We start from the raw sequence: 23,823 nt of genomic DNA on the forward strand, positions 1-23,823 counted from the left end.
TGTCACCTCTTCATTTGCATACATTTTTCATTTCTGTCTATTTTTTTGAAAATGCCTCAGATCAGATCAGTGGATCTCTTAGCAGTGGTTATGATAGGTAGTGTGACAGGATGACAAAATTCAGCTTTCCTACCTCTGTTGAATCCTTTTTGCCCTTTATTCCTTTAAGTTCTATGTTTGCATTCTGCCTTTTTAATGTGGCTCTTCTGTCTTCCCTCGTGTAGCGGCCTGTAAAGATCATCGCAAGGCTTTGGAGGTGTCGCAGCACTCCGAGGAGATGGGGCTGATCCTCGGTGTGTGCGCCGGAGGCCTGGTAGTGCTCATCCTCCTTCTGGGCGCTGTCATTATCATCATCAAGAAAGGGTAAACAACTTTCCATAGATGTTGTGAACAAAACATGCGTCATTGTGCTTAATCACCCCGCATAGTTTTACCTTTTACGCTTTATTCTCCGGCAGCTCGGTGATCGGCTTTTACTCTTTGCTAGACTTTTGCAAAGGTCACGCTTTCCAAAAGATGGGCAAACAGCTGGCGTGGCGTTGTTTTTCTTTTTCTTATATCGCACCAGAGGGACCAAACAACTCGCATCTGCAGAGCCTGAGTGTGAAGTATTTAATTAAAGGCGGATGCAATTCAATTAGCCACTTAATTACACACCAAACAGACGCCTGACCCTTAAATGAGATGGTAATTGGGAGGGAAAAGGTGTGCTTTTAGAGATTATTAGTCAATGATCCCGCAGGTCTACAGTAAATCATCGACACCTCTGGCTCCGCATTTATTTAGCGGCAGCTAAAGTCTCAAATCGGGCTTCGACGCCCTCGCCTGTTTAAGATAAATTGAATTCTAAAGAGCCAGCCAAAATAGGAGTTAGTCAGAGGCTCCAGCAATTGGTGTTTAAATTGCTGACACAGCGTTCAGGGTAATGGTGAATAATCTTGATTGTGGAAGTCACTTCTAGTCTGCACATTAGCCCGCGTTGCTCTCCTAAGCCACCATGAATTTCACTTTTAGGGAATTGATTATTAAATTTGCTGTGACAGGAAGCCGCGTGGTCTAGTCCTTGAAGTGTAACACTGAGACGTATTCGATTGAAAGAAACACACATTTTTCTGCCCGGCTGTGGTTTAGTCTGTCAGCACCTGCTTGATCCGCTCGCATGTGTCATATGGCCGCCTGGGCAGCTAAACTCATGAGAGGACGGTTTTCATTTTCACTGTAATCAATGCGCTCTGCCCTTAGCTGACATTGCTTTCATCTTACATCTCTTCTTTCTCTTGATTTTTATTTTTTTCCCTTCTTCTCCTGCACTCTTGCCAGAAGGGACTACTACTCTTATTATCCGTAAGTGACTCCACCTCTTTGCTTTTCCATCGTTTTGTGATCCATCATACATGTGCATGTGCGCTTGCTGGCTGTCAATCATGAGTTACAAGAGTGTACCACTCTTTTTTTTTTTCTTCTCTCAGCAGATCAAAAGTGTACAAGCTTTTTTTTTTTTCCTACCTAAACATAACTGCAGAGACTCTTGTGGCAATCTCTTCTTAATATTGATTGCCTCTTGATTGTTTTCTCTATCCGTTAACAGGAAACCAGGGAACATGAATAAGACGCCAATTACCTACCGCCAGGAGAAGAGCCATATGGGCTCTATGGAGCGCAGTTTCACAGACCAGAGCACCCTGCAGGAGGATGAAAGAATGGCTCTTTCCTTCATGGATTCACACACTTGCGGCACACGAAGTAAGAGAAGTGCACCGCTGTGACACTCATGCAAGCTTTGCATAGCCCCGAATCTGACATGCATCATCCCTCACTTTGTAATCTTTTTGGCCGTTGCTCGATCGCTCCATAAATATTTCAATCAATTGCAACATGTGAAAAATCTCCTTCAGTATGATTTCATGTCAGCTAGTACCGCCTGAAGCCAACACAGAAACACAGAATCTCACTAGATGGCAAATAAAATAAAAAAAATGATTTGTGATTCTTGTCAGTTTTGTGCTTTCTAATGTTGTCAGCATCACAGAGGAGGAAAGATGGATGTGTTTATCCTAAAGATGCTCGAGATTCTTGTCTGCTTCACACTCTTTCTGAGAAAGAGTTGCCGACGCATCAGCATAAGATCTATTACGAAGACATCTGTATCGAGACGAACTCCATTCAAAACTTCATGCCTGACGTGTATTTGTCATGTATCGGCCTGTAAAGTGCCTTTCTGTGCCGCTAACACATTCACACCAGTATAAACGTGACACGCAAGTGTTAGAAAAAACGATAAATGTTTCAAGCCGTGATGTGTCTGAGTCATTAATGTTTCAGCTCACTCAAACTGTGAATGTGTCTGTGTGCGTCGCTCAGGTGATGCTCGAAGTTCAGTGAATGAGGCCAGCAGCCTGCTGGGAGGCTCCCCGAGGCACCAGTGTGGACGTAAAGGTTCCCCCTACCACACGGGACAGCTCCACCCTGCCGTCAGAGTGGCCGACCTCCTCCAGCACATTAACCAGATGAAGACCGCCGAGGGCTACGGCTTTAAACAGGAATATGAGGTGAAAGGGCGCCGTTGTACTCCTGTTTAACGCTGTGACATTATAAGACAGCATAGACAGCTATTAGTCCTGCACTCTGGCAACATTAAATGAACAGCGGTATAAAGAATGGGTGCTGGTGCACTCATGCTGAGTTATTTAAAATGGAGCTATAACACTTTTCCTACTGTCTTATATGTGCTGTTGCAATGGTAGATGGCCAAAGTTTCAAATAATGAGGTCAAAGTCTATGCAAGTAGTTGCTGTGAGCCAAAAGCTCAGGCTTGGATCGCATCTGTATCCTTTACTTCTTTGGCTAGTTGATGTCAGTGAGAGGAGTTGTCCTTAATATTGTTGTCCTTTACTTGTATGAAAACGTGTTTGCCTTTCCCAAAGAAGAAAGCGCGAGCCAAAACTTCAGAGAGCAATGTTTTTTCAATGAACCCAGCATGAAGTTTGAGTTTCAGCTATGTTAATGCTAAAAGATGGGGCTATTCTGCCTATGAAAGGCAATAATGAGCTATCAGAACTGCGAGCTGAAGGTGTCACTAAACCACTGCTGTCGTATTTAATGGATTTCAATGGTTGCTGCTACAATTTCACTCAAAGTGTAGCCGAATCTGCTCTCTTTCATTCTGCTGACTCTTGAAAGCTTTTTTTTATTGGTTAAAGTTGTTAAAAGTGATGCTACAGGGAGGAAATATACGAAAACACAGATGGAGATGAGCTTGTTTTGTTATTTTTAATATTGTGAGATAGTTAACATTTTGTACTTCAGGTGCTTGTTTGGTTCAGTTCCATAATTTATACTTGTTGGGTGTGATCATGATATTGTGAAATTTTGCCTAAAAGTACCACATTTCTGTCCAGTCCTCACTTCAAGATCACTCTCTCATCCAAACTTGGACCGATTCTAGAGCTGCTTCCATTTTCACATTACCCACTTTCGGGCCAAATGCATCGGTGCTTTACAATTATTCAGAGGAGGTCGGGGAGCAAATATTCACTTCTGTGACAAACTGATCGGACTTTTGTATCGAGGAGCATTAGGAGGAAGCACAATCCAGAAAACAAACAGCATTTTCAAGTTGTTTAGTCCAGAGTTTCCAACCCCTTCGGTGACATTGGAGGCTAGCAATGGGGAGGTATGCTTTTATGTATTTATCTATTTTTTATTTTCAGTCACGGGGCTGTGCTCAATGAATTTGCACCCTGGGGTCAGCGAAGTTCTGCTGTAACGTCCTGAGGCGAACGTTCAATGGAAATGACCTGAGCTGTGGCATGTGCCAGCCAGATTCCAGAGGCACAAGTGCAAGCGGTCATGACGGGACTTTCAGAGCGCAGTCTAAAAATAGAAGTTCCACTGAAATTGGTTCAAGGTACAGGAGAAGATGACCTTGAATTTAGTACATATAGGTGCACTTGTTGATTTTACCTTGTATTTGGTCTTCTCTTCTTAGGGGCACATTGATCGCCCAATTTAATTGTGGTTCCTTCCCTTCCTATAAATAAAAAGTTTAAATATATCATTATCATACCTTTTAAAGATGACAGGTGAAAATACACCTTTCCCTTAAATTACTTACTAAAATGATATTTGCCAAGTTATCTCCAACAGCTCGGAGAACTTGGCTGATAGTGATGTTATCATAATTAGTATTACTAAATATTATTCTTGCATTTTCTGTAGTGTTACGGTGTTACATCCCAACTTGTAACACCTAGTAGTTAAAGGCTTTTTCTTCTGAGGGTTCTGCAGATGTTTCAGTGGCAGATGGAAAGCATTACTTCTTAGACATGTCCTAGTTCTGTCCTGAGGCTCCCCCTCAGCAGGAATGCTTGACTTTAATTGCCAACATTGTTAGGAGGAAGGGTGGAATTGTGCTTGCTTTTGAATGCGCATACAAAAAGCTTCAAACACCAAGGAATTGCACTTGTTCTTTCTTATACACTTTGTTATCTTCTAGTTCCCTTTTTAGTCCACTTGGGATCTGACTGGAGTGGTACCCAGTGGAAAGAAAGAAACAGATGTGAGATGAGATGACGATATAAATTTGATTTATTCCACAGAAAAGGATCATTGCATCGCAGAAGTGCCTCCCCCCTGACCCTGCAGAATCAGCTGTTTTTGTGCAATAATATTACCATATGTGGTGAAGCCACGTAAAGTTTTGTCTTCACACTATGTCAGTTTTGAATTTTCTGAACTAGAGGCTGTGTAAGTTCATGGGGATGGGCTTAAATTTGGTACATATTAAGTTGTCTTATTTTTTCTAGCATTTCCGAGTACCTCATATGATATTCCTGGATGAAAAATGCAACCAAATCAGTTGTATTTATTTTGCTCACTCCAAAGTTCATGATCTAAAGCGATCACCCATCCACTTTTAGCATCAGTTCCATTTGATCATCACTGTTTCCATAGCAAAACTGCACCTATTTGATGCTCTTCAACAAGCATTGGTTTCCTGGATATTTTATGCATTTCTGGGAAAAGCTTCAGAAAATGAATTTTGGATTATATAACAATGTGGGATAGGTGCCTGTCTTAAACAAACTCATAAAAGCTCTCCTTTGTACCCACATTTTGACACCAGCCTCATCTTTTAGCCATGATTCATGAGTCAGGTGAGAACATTTCTCAGAAGTGACTGATTTTTAAACTGGATTGACCCAAAAGTGTGAGCCGTCTACTGTGGTGATGGGGTGGAAAACAGCAATTTTCAATTAGGTCAGATATTCAGTCCACCATGACTTCACCAGTCCATGTGATATTTGGTAAAGTGTCCAAAGAAACTGGAAATTTCAGAATAGTAAGAAAGCCTATAGGCTGTGATTTCATGTTGTGGATCGGTATTTCTCCGTTTTATTTGTTTGTTTTTGTGCCCAAGGCTAAAAAAGGAGATTGATTTTAAAGTACACATGCATTCACACTTGCAGAAAATAACCTTTATGTCACCTGGAATTATATCAGTGACTTATTAGATTATGTTGACAGCTTGTATACGTACCCTTATTTTCGCACAAGCAAGCAAGGGTTGTTGCTGCCTGTGGTTCAGGTTCTGTGTGTTGTTGTTTTGTTTTTATTTTTACAGCAGGAGAAGAGATATTTGTTTATTTCCTGTTAGATGTGAGTTTTTTCTTCCCACTGTCGCCAAGTGCTTGCTAATAAGGGTCGTCTGATTGTTGGGGTTTTCTCTCTACTGCGTTTTTACCTTGAGGCAACTGTTGCTGTGTTATGAAAGTGAATTGAAATCGTTTCCAAATATGTGTTTGGCTTAATTTGCACCATGTTAGCATTGTTTAACTCCTCCCAACAAATGATATACTCATGCTGAAGGCTGCTGAAGTCTGGGTCCAGTTAAAGCCACAAGGTCAGTTTTACAGCAGTTTCTCCTCCCTGTTTTATTTAAAGCTGGTTTTGTATGTTTTACTCCTGACATTTGATTGTACTAATTCAGTAAAGGCAAATTAATATATTTCATGCACTCACAATCATAAATGATACAAAATCCCAACAGACACCTGGACTTGTGTCAGGGCACTCTAGCCACAGCCTCAGTGGAAGATAACTGTGAGCGTAAAGAGGCCATATAGCCTGAATGTTGAAAGTGGGAGACCATCAATCTGAAATCCTCCACATCATCCGCCCTCCTTATCCCACACTGAAATTAATTACCAAGGTTAAAGAGGCTTTTGGATCACACTGTTGTTGTGCATATGAATAATTATCCTCATCTGGGCCCTAGAGATGACCTCAGTCTTGAGGTTAAACATCTCTAGCTCGAGTGAGCCTCATCGTCCACTGCTGGCAGATTTTTTTTTTGGCGGAGAGGACAGGAAGGGGCTGTCTGGGATCGTTTTGTGTGAGAGGGAGACAATTGAGAAAAGAGAGCTCTTGCCACCCAGTCACTCAAGCCTCCAAATAACAGTCTCCCTGTTGTGTAGTATTTATGATAGTATTTATCTCCCACTGCTCTGTTATTCTCAGAAGTAATCATTAGACTGTGATGCCTAGATCAATACTGTCATTAGTGATGCCCGGTATATGTTTTCTGTTGGAGCACATCTAACAATACAACGTGTGGATTTGCACTTGCTGTTAGCGATGGGCACAGTTTGGCTCATTTGATTTCTTGTAATTGTCATGAAAATATAGAGTGTGTGTAATTATTTGGAAGCCAGAAGTCTCGACCCCGTCACAGCTCAAACATGGCAATGCTCCATAATGTGCAGCTGAGGGTCCTTACATTATAACAATGGTAATTTTCTATATTTTTCTTATTGAAGAGATGCAAACTAGCTACAAATGTATTTGACTTAACATACATCCAGAGCCTGGTTTAGTGTGTCTTACAGCTTTGTGTCCCATTATTGTCCAGAAACTTTTACGAACTCATTATTGAGTCACATGTTGCACTGGGTGACATGTCTTCTTCTGGAGCTCTGGCCCCAAGGGGCATAAGCTAAATCCAGCTTTGGACACAGCCAGTACGATTCAAGTTGCGGTTCTCATCTTTCAATGGGATTTGTTAACACAAGGAAATGTACAAATCACCAGTTATCCTGTAATGTAGTGTGTAGGGGTTATTAGGTTTTTGTGTCCAGTGATATCAAGGGTCAGCCAATATTCCTCATGGTGTAACGAGTTCAAAACTCATGTGTCGCTGAGATCAAATGCCCTGTTTTCTTTGAACTATTATGATGATAATAATACACAGTCTTACCAATAACGAGCCCGTTTCTATCTCTGCTGTTTTATTTATTTATTCATTTTTTTACATTTTACATTACATATCCTTCTCCTCTAGCTGTGCTTTGCTGTCTCTATCTTTGCCATCTAACGAAGGGCCCAAAACTCTGAATGCCTCTCCCCGATGGAACAATTGTGGCAGAACGTTGAGCTCACAACCTGAGGAGAAGTCCATCTCTGTCACCCGCGGCCTGAAACATTTGCAAAAAAAAAAAGAGAGGGAGAAAACAACTTTTGTCTCTGGTTCATGGTTTCCGCCTCTGGAACTCTGCTTGTAGACTCATTAAACTGTCCCTCACGGGCAAAACACACTCCACTCAAAAAATCAATACACACCTCTTTGTGTGTGTGTTTGTGTTTTTTTCCCCCCTCTGTGCTAAGAGTATGTGTTTTTATGGAGTGTCTCTCTCTATTATGAAGGAAAATGATGAGGAGTATCATATTACACTCCCTCGGCAGGCATAGGTTTTTATTTCCCTGCGGAGTACCTGCGCTCTGTAAAAACACTGATCAAGAATTTACAGTGAGCTGTAAAAAGGGCTTATACGTGTGGCGGTTTCTGTCACCGCCGTCGTATTCCCACCGCAGAAACGTACAAGTAAACAGCGGCAGAGCTTTTCTGGAGAATTCAAAACTTTCATTATACCTCTTTGCACCCTGAGGCTGAGGTTAGAAAGAATGATGGACGCATTCAAACACTGATTTGATGTTTAGTTGCAGCTGGGGCTACCAAATTATTATGTTTGTTTAAAGAAAAAAAAAATAGGCAGCTGGTGTTTTTTTTCCTGTCTTTAAATTTTTTTTTTTAAACAAACATTGGTCGAGCTTGTTAATTCTGCTGTTTTCTAGTAGAATATTTTCTAGCAGATAAGATTTCTGATTGGATTTTGGCTGTGTGTGTGTGTGTGTGTGTGTGTGTGTGTGTGTGTGTGTGTGTGTGTGTGTGTGTGTGTGTGTGTGTGTGTGTGTGTGTTTGGGGGGGATTATTGTGAAAGTCATCACAGAGAGATCCACAATTCACTCATTGTCATCTTAAAATTATGCGGTTGAAAAATTAATGGGTCAAAGTGACACAAAGATTAATCCAGCACAGTAAGTCTGCCACTGGATTGTTACTGTCATAAAATCTACTGAGACACTGATACAACATCACTATGTTAAAATTAAAAAAATTGATTTATAAGTGTAATAATTTAACAAATAAATGATGTAATCCTCTTGACTTACCCACCCACTGATCTTTGCCAGCGATGGTTTCTAATCAGTCCTTCGTAAGCCTGAGTTGTTTTTCTCTCCTTCACTGTTCTGCCATTCTCTCACAGTTTTTCCTGTATTTTTTCTTCTTCTTTACTTTCCTGCTTCTCTCTTGAGGCAGCAGGAGAGGAAGCAGAGCACTCACACAAGCAGAGAGAGCTCAGAGGTGTAGTGTCAATAAAATAAGGGAGGGAGTAAAGGAAAAGGTGGACAGAGAGAGAAATAGTTGGTTACAAGAACAAGTGATTCAGAGGGAAAGACAGACCCAGAAATGAAGTGTGTGAAAAGAGGAGGAAAAAGTAGGGAGGAGGGTGTAATCCTAGGCAGGATTTGGCTGGTTCTTGGCTCTCTGCGGGGGGAACTGCATTGTAATCCCCTGCTCAGCATGCAGACTTGGGCAGAGTTTCACAAAATTCCCCAAGTGGCTGCAAACCACTGGGGGTACACTGGTGTGTGCGTATTTTTATTCACAGATCTGAGGGAGCTGTTTGCAAGCTTAATTTAGCCACTGAGTGACTTATGACAACTTGGGCGAGTAAATGCTTGCTGGTGCATCCATGCAGGCAGGCAGATAACGGTGAATGAGATGTGTTAAAGTATGACTAAGAAGCCATCCATGAAGCAGGTGGTAGACAGTTTGTCTGCTTTCACACTGTGATTGGTAAACTGCAGGTACACAAACAGCCAGTATGTCGCACAGCAGTAACCAGCAATGTGAAGTGGATTTATGTGGCAATTTCTATCTCACATAGCAAGTAAGTTATTTTTGTTTTTCTCAGGATTGTAAAAGAGAAACAAGAAAGCCTGTTAAAGGTGTCTCGTGTGCTCTTAATAGCCATGTTACTTTGCTAATGACCTGAGGGTTAAAAGGCACGCTCTTGGTTAAAAAGCAATAACATCCACACTGATGGAGTTGTAAATGTGCTTTTGATAACCAAGCTAGGCTGGAGGTTCACTCACACAAATGAAAATGGACTACTTGTAGTCCCAAAACAAGCTAGCTCCTCTTCATTTCATATGCTTTCTTTAAAAAGAAAAAGAGATACATAAATATATAAATAAATAAAGTATTCTGCACTATTACAGAAACACACGTAGCTTACTTTCTAAAGCCAAGAACAAAAAGATGCAAGTGTGTTCTTTAGCACTTAGCATGACCTAAAGCTGATTGATTTTGGTTCTGTAAAGTAAGCAGTTGTCTTATTGTCTTACCTTTTCAGTCATATTTTTTTACTTTATTAATTCTGCTTCTCGGGGACATTCTCAAATGTGAAATTTTTTTTATCTCATCCAGCTGGACCGATGAGCTTATCCATCCATCCGTTTACAATTCCTGCTCCGCAGTACTGGTCAGAATGTAATCAACCTTACACACAGTAATCACCTAATGGCTCTGAACTGTGCTCGAGGTCAGGGTCACGTGTTTTTAAAAAAAAAACTCTCCAAGCTTCATATGGACTGCTTTCAGCAGTACCTGCGGTTCCTGCATTATCAGAACCATTAGTAGCTGTAGCCATGACGACAGCATGTATTGTTGTTTACAGTCCCACGCATTTCATGGAAGCATTTCCATCGTGTTATGGTCACCTTTAATTCTAAGGAAACGATTGGTAATTTTTTAATTCACTAGTAATCAAAAACACGAGCGTCTTCATGCACCACATTGCCTGTGGCGGAGTTATTTTCTCTTATTTGGGATTATTTAGAAGCAAATGCGCAAGGTCCATCTGGCCGGAGCCTATATGTGTGATGTTAGGATATTCTCCCCATGTCTGTGTGGGATCATTCGGGTGCTTCATCCCACAGTACAAACACATGCAGTTAGTGGGGTTAGTTTAACGGGATTCTTAGTATGTGAACGTGAGTGTGAATGGTTGTCTCGCTCTCTCTGTGTAACCTACCCAGGGTGTACCCTGCCTCTTTCTCTGTCGCTGCTGGGATAGGCTCCACCCCCCCGCCATCCTGAATTACATAAACGGAACAAGATGGCAAACACACAAGATGATAGATATGATGATAGTGTTTGATTTTGTGTTTATCTGACAAATTGCTTTTGATTTCTAATCTCTGGGCATGTTGTATTCTTTAATACGCAGTACATAATTCACCTGCTTTAATTAAAGCTGAAGCTTGACATTTAAATGTGTTCATTAGTTTCAGATGAATGTATCTCTGACACTCTGAACTGTATGTAACTGACATTATTTCTCTGTGGGGAAAAAAAATTTATTCTTGGATTATTTTGGTTTGCCTCTTGATACTTTCATTGACACAAAAGCTTTAAACCCAGTTCTAAATTGCTGAGGGCTTTAACAAGATTAGCTGCAAATGGGGGGTCCGTGACTTATTAGGGCTCTGGGATCAGACGAGGACTATCTGCGGCTAACACAGATCTTTTCTTTAATTACATATAATGCATAAAACCCCAAACTTCCTAGTGTACAGGAGCTCTCGATCTAAGCTGCTGCTCCTTGTTGACCGCAAGATGCAATCTTCCTTTTCGTCTTGGAAAAACATGAGAAAACTGTGATTAGGAGGTGTTTGATTTTGCTCTTGAAATCTTCAACAAGTGTCGTCTTCATCCGCAGAGCTTCTTTGATGGCTGGGACTGCACAAAGAAAAAAGACAAAACAAAAGGGAGGCATGACACCTTGCTGGGATGTAAGTAATCAGAAAATGTTTAGAAAATCAATAAAAACACAGAAAATGTTGTGACAGTTGTATTTTCAATATTTCTTTGCTCTTTTATTTTTATCTCCCTCAGATGATCGACACAGAGTGAAGCTCCACCCTCTGTTGGGAGACCCCAACTCAGACTACATTAACGCAAACTACATTGACGTAAGTCTGATGCTGCTTTTCTGTTTTTTCCTGTCTTGGTTCAATATGGGACACAAATAGCCTCTGCCGAGTCTCTATCTCTCACACTCTGCAAAGCCTCAGTCCATCTCTCTCATTCCTGTAAGCCCACCAGTCTGCTGCCCCACTTTCACCTGGAGGCTTTCATCCAATCAGACACCGTTCCCGCCAGTGTTTTGCCAAATGCCATGGTTGTCAATTGCCACATTGGATCCCTGACCCAGACTTACCTGTGCCATCACTTTTATTAAAACAGAACAGGATAAATATATTTAATGCTTTGCAGAGTAGATGAACCTTTCTGTATGATGCTACAAATCCCCCTAAATTAAATAGACGTCCCTGTCGTCATTCAATCTCTGGATGGACTGAGCAGAGATGATCCTTTCCACTGTTCACCTCCTGTCACACCACATGCAGTCAACATTTCTCACTTATCATATGAAATACATGTGTATGTTGCTAACGTGTCCCATTCATATGTGTTGTCATTCATTACAGCTAGCCGAGGCTATATTTTTTACTGAGAAAACAGAAGTGCGTGTGCTTAGAAGGCAGCAGTTAGTTATTAATAAATGATTTAACCAGGAATGTGGGGGAAAAAAGCAGAAACTTGTGTTTCAGTTTCCCTGTGAATCCTCTGTCATAGTTGTGACACTGCTGTTCGTTTGAGAAATGTCAAGGGAAGTCTGGCAATCTAGATCTTGCAAAATTTATTTTGCACACCTCTCAGTGGGACTACTGTAAGTATGGCAGACTGTAAAACACAAGAATAAAAGAGAGAAGTGCTTATGTACACCCAACTCCATTTGAGGATGGTTAGAGTTTAAATAATTCTTCTTTTTTTAGGATAACAGTCTGCCAGACATTTATAAAAGATATACATTAAAGACAAATTATGTCATTTTTAGTTCCTCACATTGACTGGATTTTGGGTGAATTCTACCTTTTGGCCAAATCGTATCATTAAATGTTTGACACTCTGTACAGAAAGGCCAGTGGTGAGATGCTTTTAGAGAGTTCATTACAATGAGAGGGCATTAAAAACCTGGCCTGCTGTTAGGCTGTAGTTATTGTGAGGGTCTCCATTAGCGTTGAGGGCACAGACATGCGGGCATTAGAGGGAAAACACCACTCAGCAGCCACTACAGTGTCAGTGTCAGTGATGTTACTCCCTGACCCAGCGAGATGAATTGTAAGTACTCAGCCGCAGTGGAGCATATTTTGGACAGCCTGTGATTATTTCACCAGAGGTTAAATGGAAAAGTTTTTCCTCCCTCTGAAACATTATCGTGCTTTCAGAGCAGAGGGGACAAAGTGCTGGATCTCTGTTTTCTCTCTTTGTCGCTTAATGACTGGTTATTTGCATTTTCTTTCTGATGTGTACAGAACTTTGCATATCTGAACCAGCTTCTTGTAGCATTTGCAGACCAGAGAGAGCAGAGCAGTGCTTAATGGCTGTTGCTACTTTGCATTTTATCTGCATCAAGAGTTTTGGGGTGTTCGTGACAGTAAACAAACACACATTTACAATATTTATTTAAATTCTTAAACTCTAAAACAGATGACATTTACCCAGCAAAGAAATTGAACCTAATGTCTCCATGGGCTCACCTCATAACTGGGCTCAACAGGCTCCTCCCACTTCAGGAAGATACTCTTACACCATTACACTCTTTATCCATGCTGGGTTAATCTATGTAAATATTGTAAATAACAAATAGCAGTAATATCTTGTTGTTCTATGCATAAGAAGGCCCTAAAAATACAAAGATTTTCTCAGTTTTTGCTTTAAATTTCTACTTTTTTCGTCCAAATTTAAATCTGTTCACTTGCTTTTCACACAGTGTTGTTGGGCAGTGTTCACGCAGAAAAAAAGGTGATAAGTTAATCAATAGGAGATTAGCAAAAGCTGAATCTGCGGGTGCTTCAGGATTAACTATGATTACACTGCGCTTCGTGTGATTAACCCTCTCTTCCCATCCTCATGACGATTGCATACGCAGCCAACAGTGTGCGCCAAATCCTACGAGTATGGCTAGCTGGGATACGCAGACAAGGAGGACACTCATCTGTCATGCGAGTGTTGAGATATGCATGCATATGCAATTCTGTAGTGACAGGCAGTGCAGAGAGGGCCTTTGTTGTTGTTTGAAAAAGTGACAGACAGTGGTGTAATGTTAAATCCTTAAAAGCAGTACAACTCCTTTTCAGACATGGGATATGTTACACTTTTGGGCTTTATCTGCCTGTTAAAGTGACAGCATTGTGTTATAAAGATCTAATTCCCCTTTATGTTACTGTTTCTTATGGCTTCAGCATGTGCAAGGCTGTCTTACATTCAAACATTAAGGCAACGAGTGCATCGTGCTGGTAAACGAGTATTATTTCTGAATGAAAAGAAAAAATGTTTTTAAGTTCATGCTGTTTATACTTTTACAAGGATTCTGTGACGATCTGAGCAATTTATAAAGATGTAGTCATAATCTTATAGTACCTATCTGGTGATGTGATGTGAGGTCCAGGGTTTCCATTTGGATATGACGATGACACGATCAGACGCTTTCAGATTAACAGGACGGGAGTGCATGTCTGAATGACTTTCTAGCTTTCATCTGGACTCAAGACTGCCTCCTGGTAATGAACTCTGGCACGGATAGTAGCGTCGTGCATGTGCACGTTGTGCAATGTTCACACTTACCAAACAGTGGACAGCACCTTGATAGCAACACTCGCAGGCTTTTACAAGGTCTGATCAAACTGAACTTAGTCATCACATATTCTAACTAAAGCAAACATGCTTTTTTAGTGTTTAAATCTTAATAAATTATACTAAGTCTGCCTTTGTGCCTCAGTGAGATTTTATGAATTTAAATCTGTAAAAAGGTTTTTAGTGTGTATATTACAGTGAAATTAGAGGAAGCCCTTATTTGATATTACTTGAGTCATTTTCAGTTCTGTTGTAAGCTCGACTGTATAAAGGAAAACTTCAATATGGGCTAATTTAAATGAAAACTACTCGCTTGCTGTGAATCATGACACTTTTTTTATTGTTCTTGTTGTTTTGGTTCTGGCTCAGCCCATTCACTTCCCACAAATAAAGCTTTTTTAATGATCAAGCCTAAGAAATAAAGTATGAACCAATCTTGTTTGCATTTGAAAATATCTCTCTTACAATGGTATAGTTGTCTGTTTTCTAGAAATGGTCTGTCGCGGGTGGTGGTTGAAAATTGTCCCAAGGGGCACACAAGAAACTGAGACTGCTGTAGAGTCAAATTAGGTTATTTCTGTAGCTTAATTTGAACAGCCTCAGTTAACCAGAGTGCTGTAAAAGCTATATAAAATATACACTTTATGGAACAGTCACTAATTAAACACACTAGAAGTCAAATAAAACAGGTAAATAAGGCTGTTTTTGTATGAAAAATAAGATTCCTCGCTCAACTAGACCCAAAAGCAAGGGAGAAAAAATAGGTTATTCAAAGTGTTTTCAAATGATAGAGACACTGTGCAGCTCTTATGTAAGAAGGTAAGTTGTTCCAAAGATTAGGAGCCACCACTGAAAAGACTCTGCTTCAAAGTCTGGATCTCAGAATGTCCAAGAGGAGTTGGTTCGTAGACCTCGGTGCGCTGGTTGGATTGTACGGTTTCAAAAGTCCTGTTAGGTAAGGCGTGCACCAATAAGCTTTAAAGTGATAAATATTAAGCATAATTAGCTCCGGCCTAACGGGAGAATGCTTTTTCCTTTTCTTTTTTCCTCATTGCAAATCGGTAGCACAGCTGTACTCGGCTTTGTTCATGAACTGACTGCCAAAGACTAAAAGTTAAAAAATGAAAAGAATTTTTGAGTGTGGTATCGAAATCTTGTGGCTAAATAAGTAACTAACACACCACATTCCGTTGTTAAGTGTTATATGCAGTGCATGAGTTAAAGCAAATGCAGAATAAAGAAGACATCATCTGGTTATGCAGAATAACTGCAGGACTACCGCCCTGTTTAACTGTGCATCATGAATTTGCCAACGAGAGCAAAATGCTAAATAAGCAGAGTACTAATATAAGCTTACTAGCTGCTTTGAATTTGCGAGATGCAATGAAAATACTGTTTGCATAATTTTAAAGCCAAATTCAAAAGGAAAGAAAACACAAATTTGAACAAAAACACAACTGAGAGATAAGAGAGTTGATCAAACAGGATTGGCCTTAGGTCACTGATTCACACAAAGTCATTGCGCTAACACACGATGAAGCTAATTCTTGCTGTTCTCTCATCAACACCTATGCACACGCAGGCTTCCCTGCTGTCTCTAACCATACCTCCTAAAGCTTCTTTCATTAACTAGCCTATATGTCTTCTTTTCTACTTCCCACCTCACTTCCTCGACCTCGGACCCTGTAGATTCGGATTAACAGGGAAGTAAGTACTTAACTGCTCGTTCTTCTGCCTGCCATTGCTCTATTTCCCCTTTCCCTCTACCCCCTTCCCCCTTACTCTTTCCACTGTCCTCTATCCACAAATGCTCAAAGGTCAGGGTGTATCAGGTTAGTGCGCATTAAACCAATCAAATGCAAAAGAAATGCCCTTTTTAGCTCATGATTTTAAATGAACACAAAGAGATGTGTCCTCTCTCTGGATGGAGGATCTTCGGTTGTTATGGCAACCGTCTCATATGGAGAAAGCTTGGCATTCATGCTGATAGAGTTTGGCCAGGGCCTGAGAAATTGTGGATAGCAGGCCTCACAGCACTGGTCATCCATCTCCATTTCAAACATGTCCACATTTATCTGAGTGGATGCGATTCAGTTTAGCAATCCGTCAGCAATGTGGATGGACTCAAAATATTACGAAGATGCCCTCTGCAAAAAGATAAAAAAATAGTGTTATCAACATGGATTGCCTCATCATACTGATTTGATGAGAGCCTGTGGGCTTGGCAGTCTTCTCAGATTATTCCTGACCTGCCTTCTCCCCCTCCACGGACTCCTGTAAGTTAAGTAATTGCAGCATCAATTATCATTCCAGCTGCTCCTCTCAGCAAACAGGGAACCATCTATGCAGTTTTCTGGCTGATGTTTTCATACAATCTCAAGGCAGTTGTCTCCTTTCGTTTAAAAGGTTAGCTAAGCAGTGCTTATTTCCAGGAGGACCTCCTTTGAACAGTTTGCTCATCCTGAAAAGGGTTTATGCTTCAAAGTCCCTCAGGTGGTCTTTGTCATGTTTATCCCCCTCAAGGCTGTAGAGGTGACATCTCATTGTTCATTCATATTCAACCCATACTCGCCATATGAAAATGTCTGTCATCTATATCAAATGTTGTCACATCCTTTGATATAAAGGTTTTCAGAAAACTTTGCTGTGTACTTTTGATTTTCTTCTTGAAGACTGCTGGTGTCGTGCATTGATGTGTAACGTGTGCAAGACACGGATCCAGCTGTATGGCTTGTGACAAGTGGAAGAATTTCAGGATGAAATTTCCTCTTGGGTTGCTAATTCGTCGCCCAGTGCATATAGCATCTCCAACGAAAATTGATTTATTTTTATGAGTAGGCACTCCGAGGCAGAGATGGCTAAATAAACCGGACACCTGAAATTTAGAAATGCACACCTGTAGGTTCTTTATCATATCTTTTTAGGCATTGTTTGCTTAGCTAGCCTGACAAGCTGAATAAATAGCTTATTTTAGGGATGTCAGCAGTTTTTCAAGAAACGGCGCTTGTTCGTCACGTGTCTGCGCAGTCAACGAGGGTAAAGAGGCGGTCTGGAGGCGTCAATAGGTTAGACAGCAATGACGAATTAGACAGAAACCAGGCTTTACAGAGGGGAATGTAGGGAACAAGGGAAGGAAGAGGGAAGCACAGAGAGAGAGAGACACCCATACAGCTGTGCCTATGGTGCAGATCGCTTACTCAGCATGTCATCCCTCTTCTCTGTTTCAGGGCTACCATCGATCCAACCACTTCATCGCCACTCAGGGTGAGTATCCCGGCAAGGCTGTGGTGTGTAATTGTGTGTGCGGGAATTCAGTACAGCGAGTACCTTTTGTTGAAGTTTAATAAATTGAAGATGATCCAGCCAACGATCCTACTCATGCACAGTCCCTTGCCAAAACCATCTCTCTGCCAATTTCAAAGGTGATAGTGTGACTATCAAACCGTGGAGCCTGTGTTAGGGAAGTCACTGAATAAATTATGAGTAGAGTTGAATAATTAAACACATTAATTATAGCTTCTTAGTCTCTGTGACATGTGGAGCGATGTGTTCATTGTCACGCAGAGAACCTTTAGTTCAGTTGCTGTCGCTCAAACGCACTTTTGCTTCAGATGGTCACTTGGGATCTGCAGGAATATGAGCGTTCCCTCTTAGGAGGAGCAAGTTTCTAGGGAGCTCCTATCACAGAATCCCTAAGGGTCTGCTCATCCTCTGCCCGCACCTCCTTTCCCTCCTGTTAAACAGATAGAGGCAGATGAAACGTAAAGGAAAGAAAGAAGATGTCAGCTGCACTTTCCTGTTTCAGAGCTTTTTCTTCCTACGTGATCCCCGTTTTTAAAGCTGTTTTTCACTTCCTAAACGTCTCCTGCTCAGATCCTGGTGAGTGACTGGCGGTCCCCCAGGCTTTCATCATCAGCTACTGCTGTTGTTTTGTCACCCATTGCCTCTTACTTCTGCCTGCCTGGAATTTCCAATAACTTTATTGATGGCACAATCTCGAAAGATCAGTACCCTGCCATCTGAGAAAGGACACTTAGGTCGCAATAATACAAAATTTCACAGCAGAAACTCCGTTATTGAGAGGGCAGGCTTTGATGCTGCCGTTTTTGTCTCTTTCTCTGTTATTTCTTCCCTATTCCCACTAGGTCCTAAGCAGGAGACTCTCTATGATTTTTGGAGGATGGTGTGGCAGGAAAATTGCTTCAGCATCGTCATGATCACTAAGCTGGTGGAGGTTGGCAGGGTAAGTGATGTACACTCTCCTTTTCCTCCCCCGTCCCTGTCACCAATCAGTGTTCAGAAAAAGACCACATTTATCATGAGGGGACTTTTTGGTGTCAATATGAAAGGCGTTTTATGCGTTTGCAACCCTGCTCTGCATGGAAACTCCAGCCTAAAGGCCGTTATGGTTTATTGATGATGTGATACCACAAGCATGTGAAAGGAGCAATTAAACACTTTTGATGAAAGTGGACAAGAGAAGATCAACACTACTTTCATTTCTGTGCGCCGTGCTCCAGGCAGCGGTGAGTTAGCACTGACTGGAAAAAAACGAGTACTGCAGAAAGATAATATCTGGTGAACTGGAAGCTTTTTGGACAGATTAAACTAAATGTATGGTAAATGACTAGTTTTAGAGGTGCTGACCTGCAGACTTTGTTAGCTTACGCTACAGTCGCACGGAAGACAAAACTACTGGAGCCGAGTGCAACGTTGCCCTTTTGAAATGGTTGCTTTGGAGACAGGGGCCAGTGCTTCAACCACTGGCAGTCACTCGCCATCATCAAAGTGGCTTTGCTGCGTCAAGACGATAAAATGGCAGGCTCAGTTTGCAAATAAATGGGGGGAAGTTGGCAATTACATGCAGTATATTTGTTTTAATATGGCAATTAACTGTGATACGTCAACACAAATACAAATCTGTTCCCTCCAATATACACAGAAAGTCACATTAAAGACAAATTCAGTTAATTACATTCAGATTGAGTCACAACTTCATAACTGAAACAGAAACTCCTCCACACATAGGTAGTTGCTGCTGGATGGTGATTTAAGTGGAGAATAACATCCTTGACAACCTTGCTTTTATATGGTAAATGGACTGGTCTTTAAATAGCACTTTGCTGCTCTACCTAAGCACTCAAAGCGCTTTATACAACTTGCTGACAATCACAAACAATCGAAGACCAACTAGGGGTCAGTGTCTTGACGTAGGATATTTGGCATATCCTGGAGCAACCAGGGATTGCACCACCAACCTTCTGATTAGTAGAGGACCTGCTCTACCTGAGAGAGAGAGAGAGAGATCATTATCTGGACGTGTAACCAGAATACAATCAGCTGAATTTCATCCCCTACTGCTGAGAAGCACAGATTGACTTAGATTGATTGCAACATGTTGGCAATCTGTCTGTATTTATAAATTCTATGCCAGTTATCTGCAAACTTTCACCGATGTATCTGAGATTGATTGCAGTCAGTTCAATTCGCACAATGAGTGTTTGGAGACACGTTGCCTCCCACCCGGTGACCCCTGCAATTGCCTTGTGATTGAAAGCGGTTGGTCAGAAGTCGAGGGTGTTGCGGCTCAACCTTTGGGCAACCAGTTGGTCGCTGTTACAAGTTGTAACAGGTCACTGAATGCAACAAAGGTTCAGTGAAATCTTTGTGCAGCCACCATTCTTGTTTGCTTTGTTTTCTTTCCTAATCACAAGGACATTGGCGTCCTATTTTTACTCTGTCGTGACTCAGCCTTTGTTTGGACAGTACCAGGCAAATTGTTTCCTTCCTTTTATGTCATTAAGCCAGCCATCTGCTTCTGGTAGATTTATTTAAAGATTCTGGTGGATTTATTTAAACTGCCTGTATTTAACACACATGCAGTTTATTGTGCGATTTCATGCCAAGCTAATGCTGCAAAACACCAAAAGAGAATATTTCCCTGCTTATCTGGCTTGGTGATAGCAACTTACTGTATCCTATCATAATTGTCTCATTTACCTCCTAACCAGTTAGACAGGGAGGTTATTTTATTGATCCCTCATTTAGCCTGCTGCTGTGTTACAGCAGCATAGTATAGTCTACAATAAACAATAAATTAACAGCAAAGTTGTGCCACAGGCACCTAGTAAGGGTCATTATGGGAGAGTTCAAACATTGATACATACAACAGTGATAACAACAAAAGAAAAGCTAAAATGAGGTTAGTTAAAAAAAGCCTGACATTGTGTAAGGGTGGTGCAGATTGCATTAATCAATAATATGTACACTATAAATCTAAGAAAAACAGCTGCATGACGGTTCAAGGGTAAATTATTAAATGTCTTAAGCTGCAGTCAGACAGTTATATTTACTTTTTCAGATTGCTGTTATGCATTTTCAAAAATAAAGGAAGTTTCAAGATGTGTCTTAGAAATCTTCAGATAAAGCGTGCAGTTTACTGATGTTATTGTGTTGTAGTGTTTGCTTTATTCTGAAGCCGAGTGCACCCACGGCTTTTTTTCTGCCTCAGAGACGACTTCTATTGCTCCAACACTGGGCTGGTTCTGTTAGCTAGGGGGCAGCTGGGATGAATATAAGGATACTTTGTAAACACACATCAACAGCAACTTGTTGCTTTTAGTAAGTTAATTTTAATTTGTAGCTTTGGCTGACCGCACATCTGACAGAAACAATATATTTAAAGTATTGCCCAAGGATGGACCAAATGTCCTATTGAATTTTACTTTTATAAATGAACTCAGTCAATTCCTTGCCAAAATTGTTTAAAGATGGCTTTAACTTTCTGTACCATGTTCAGAAATCATCACAAACCTGTCTCTGTGTGCTACTGTGGAGTTTTTTGGTGAATGCATGCATTTCAAACATTGTGAAACTGCAATTCTTGCAAATGCATATATACAGTATCTTTGCTAGAGCTGCTGTCTGTGAACACGCTCTGCTTGCTATACTTAAGCAGTATTATTTTCTACCCTACATAAACATAGTTACTTTAAATCCCACCTTAAATATTCCAGCCTTTTCATTCGAGGCGGGAGAAACATATACTGTGGCGGATGGTGAAAATCACACAGTAGTCGTTTGTCCAGTTTGGAGAAGTGGTCTGTGTGGCTGAATCCAAATAACACATCCATTAAATTAAAAAGAATTACCTCCATTGTACTGGGTGGTGGTACAATAAAAAGATTACTGCCCTGCTGTTCATTATGTGATTATTGTGCTGTTCTTCTCTTTGCTCTCTAAGATAAGATATCTGCAAAAGAACAGGTTGTTATTTTTTTCTTCCACATCATTTGAAGTGTGGACCCCCCCCAAAAAAAAAAAATTAAATAAATAAATAAATTTTTTTAAACTTGTTAAATTTCACATCATTATATTTCTGTTCTCGTTAAACCATGAAATTGAGTACTTCATGTTTATTATTATCATCTCATTATTTTGAATAGTGTTCATGCATTTTACAATTATCTCCTTTACTTTGGAATGAATTGTTGAAAATGGCTTGGTTGTGTTTTTAAAGAGTAGTATTTTATTATGCGCTCTCTCTAAATGCAGTGCTTTCATTTCAAATGTCGCAGGAAGGATTTTAGTCCCTAGAAACCCAATACTGACACGAGGAAACATGCTAGGGGGGCTCTTAGATTTATCTAACAAACCCTAACTTAAGCCTTCAGACCATTACTCTTCATTTTAGGAAGTAAAGATGACTGAGCCTCCAGTGTCTTTTGTGAAAAGATTTGAGAAAGATCTTATACATCCAATGATCTTTTGCTTGAGTTAGCACTGCCTGTCAGTGGGAATTCAGCAGAGAGCCGTCGGTTCATGATGGAGTCTATAAATGCATGGCTTGTGCACAAAACCATAAACCAACCCGCTTAATCCACTCAATAAAAGTGTGGGTAGTGATTTCACGCAACACAGTGAGCCATTTGTTAACATGCTGATAGTATATAAAAGGAGAAAAAGAAGTTTAAAACTTAAAAAATAGATTGTGTCTTGACTATTCTCTGTCTGCAGACTGACTACTCTCACGTTTTCTACAGTTTTGCAGTTCTGAATATTGTTTAAAACTTCGCCTTCGCGTTTTTGAAACAGGTGAAATGCTGCAAATATTGGCCAGAGGACACCGAGATGTATGGTGACATCAAAATCACTCTTCTTAAGACAGAGACACTCGCTGAATACACAGTTCGCACCTTTGCTGTGGAGAGGGTGAGTTTTGCATTTCTTTATATTCTCAGTTTGTGATTGCTCTTTCCTGGTAGAACATCATCTGTGATTACTCGTAAACACATTCCTTTTATCTTGTTCTGTTTTTGCTTCATCTCTTTCTGTGATTCACCAATGTAAACACAACTTAATCATGTTACCTGGCGAAGCAGGAATTTGGATTAGAAGTAGAGCATTAATAGAAGGGATTAGATACTAGATGGGGTTTGCTGATGGACACGAGGTCCATGTGTTAAACTGAGAGGAATTAACACCAGTAGCTTTGTGGATGCCCCTGCTGTCTTTCCAGCATAGCTGTTACAGTGCCGTGCCCCTGATGGCCTCCATCCTGTCAATCTCCTGGGGGATCTCTCATTGGAAGGGCTCAGAGCAGTGCTGGAGTGACAGTGGCACAAACACAGCATTATCATCACACTGTCACAGTCATTCTCCACGGGCACAAACTGCTGCTTATTCAAATCGGCATGAGTTTGCGAGCTGGTGACAGCTTGTTTTTCATAGCTCTTTTACTTTCTTTTTTTGGATTTCTGTCTTCAACAAATCTTTGCTTTGCATTGCTTTACTTTGTCATCTCTGTATGGAAAAAGAAATTGGGACGTGACTGCAGCAGCCTCCCAGAAGAAAAGAGAAAGCTGCTACCCCTCCTTGAGCTCCCTAGAGCCTTAGTAATTCCTTTCTGCACATCTGTCAGATTGCAGCTGCTCCTAACATGTGGGGCCCAGAGGCCTAACTGTCCTAGAAGACCTAACACCCCGCGTAAATAATGTCCTGGGTGTCCTCACTCTGAACCAAAAAAATTTGTCACATCTATCACAGAGGGAAAAAGTCTCTGAATAGTTTGTAGCATATCTTCTGCGAGATCAAGGCCTGTAGGCTATTGCTAGCATTAGAATGCCAATGGTTTTTGTTTTTTCCCTGAACTACTAACGTGCACTGTGTTTCCGTTAAAAGAGAGGATACTCGACCAAGCATGAGGTACGTCAGTTCCACTTCACATCCTGGCCTGAACACGGGGTGCCCTATCACGCCACTGGATTGTTGGCTTTTATACGAAGGGTTAAAGCTTCTACGCCACCTGATGCTGGCCCTGTCGTGGTTCACTGCAGGTACCGTAATGCCTTGCAAGTGCTATATATATATATTAATAACCTTTTGATAAACTTTTGTATTTATAACTGTTATACATTATGTTGGCGTAACAGATATGTATAATCTCTCTCTCTCACTAAACCGCTGCACTCTACTATAAGATATCTATGTGTCGCTCTAACATGGGCATGAATGTGATGGTAATTTTGCGCTTTTAAGGATTTTTTTCAACTTTTTTTTTCTTCGGGGTTGGAAGAATTGTACAGCAAACATATTTAATGTTTTTAAAAAAAATATGTCTCCTAATCAAAAAAAAAACTTTAACATTTAACATGCTAAATTTCAGTTGAGCTTGAAGGTGACAGTTTTGAAGCAGAGGCTTCATTCTTGTTTGACAACTC

General features: G+C 40.8%; 1 protein-coding gene across 4 annotated transcripts in view; it reads left to right on the forward strand.

The window, feature by feature from the left end:
• ptprub (protein tyrosine phosphatase receptor type Ub) overlaps positions 1 to 23,823 on the forward strand; it is a 188,276-nt gene that overhangs the window by 145,816 nt on the left and 18,637 nt on the right. Inside the window, exons 14-24 of one of the 4 annotated variants that reach the window (XM_026183429.1) lie at positions 225 to 363; positions 1,321 to 1,344; positions 1,589 to 1,743; positions 2,362 to 2,549; positions 11,124 to 11,196; positions 11,300 to 11,376; positions 15,794 to 15,811; positions 17,332 to 17,368; positions 18,250 to 18,347; positions 22,199 to 22,315; positions 23,285 to 23,439. In XM_026183429.1, coding sequence (XP_026039214.1) covers positions 225 to 363; positions 1,321 to 1,344; positions 1,589 to 1,743; positions 2,362 to 2,549; positions 11,124 to 11,196; positions 11,300 to 11,376; positions 15,794 to 15,811; positions 17,332 to 17,368; positions 18,250 to 18,347; positions 22,199 to 22,315; positions 23,285 to 23,439 — 1,081 coding nt within the window. The remainder of the gene's footprint in view (positions 1 to 224; positions 364 to 1,320; positions 1,345 to 1,588; positions 1,744 to 2,361; positions 2,550 to 11,123; positions 11,197 to 11,299; positions 11,377 to 15,793; positions 15,812 to 17,331; positions 17,369 to 18,249; positions 18,348 to 22,198; positions 22,316 to 23,284; positions 23,440 to 23,823) is intronic. The other 3 variants (XM_026183430.1, XM_026183431.1, XM_026183432.1) reach the window with 3 other exon arrangements.

This window comes from Astatotilapia calliptera, chromosome 11 (assembly GCF_900246225.1).
Source record: "Astatotilapia calliptera chromosome 11, fAstCal1.2, whole genome shotgun sequence".
NCBI classification, from domain to species: Eukaryota; Metazoa; Chordata; class Actinopteri; order Cichliformes; family Cichlidae; genus Astatotilapia; species Astatotilapia calliptera.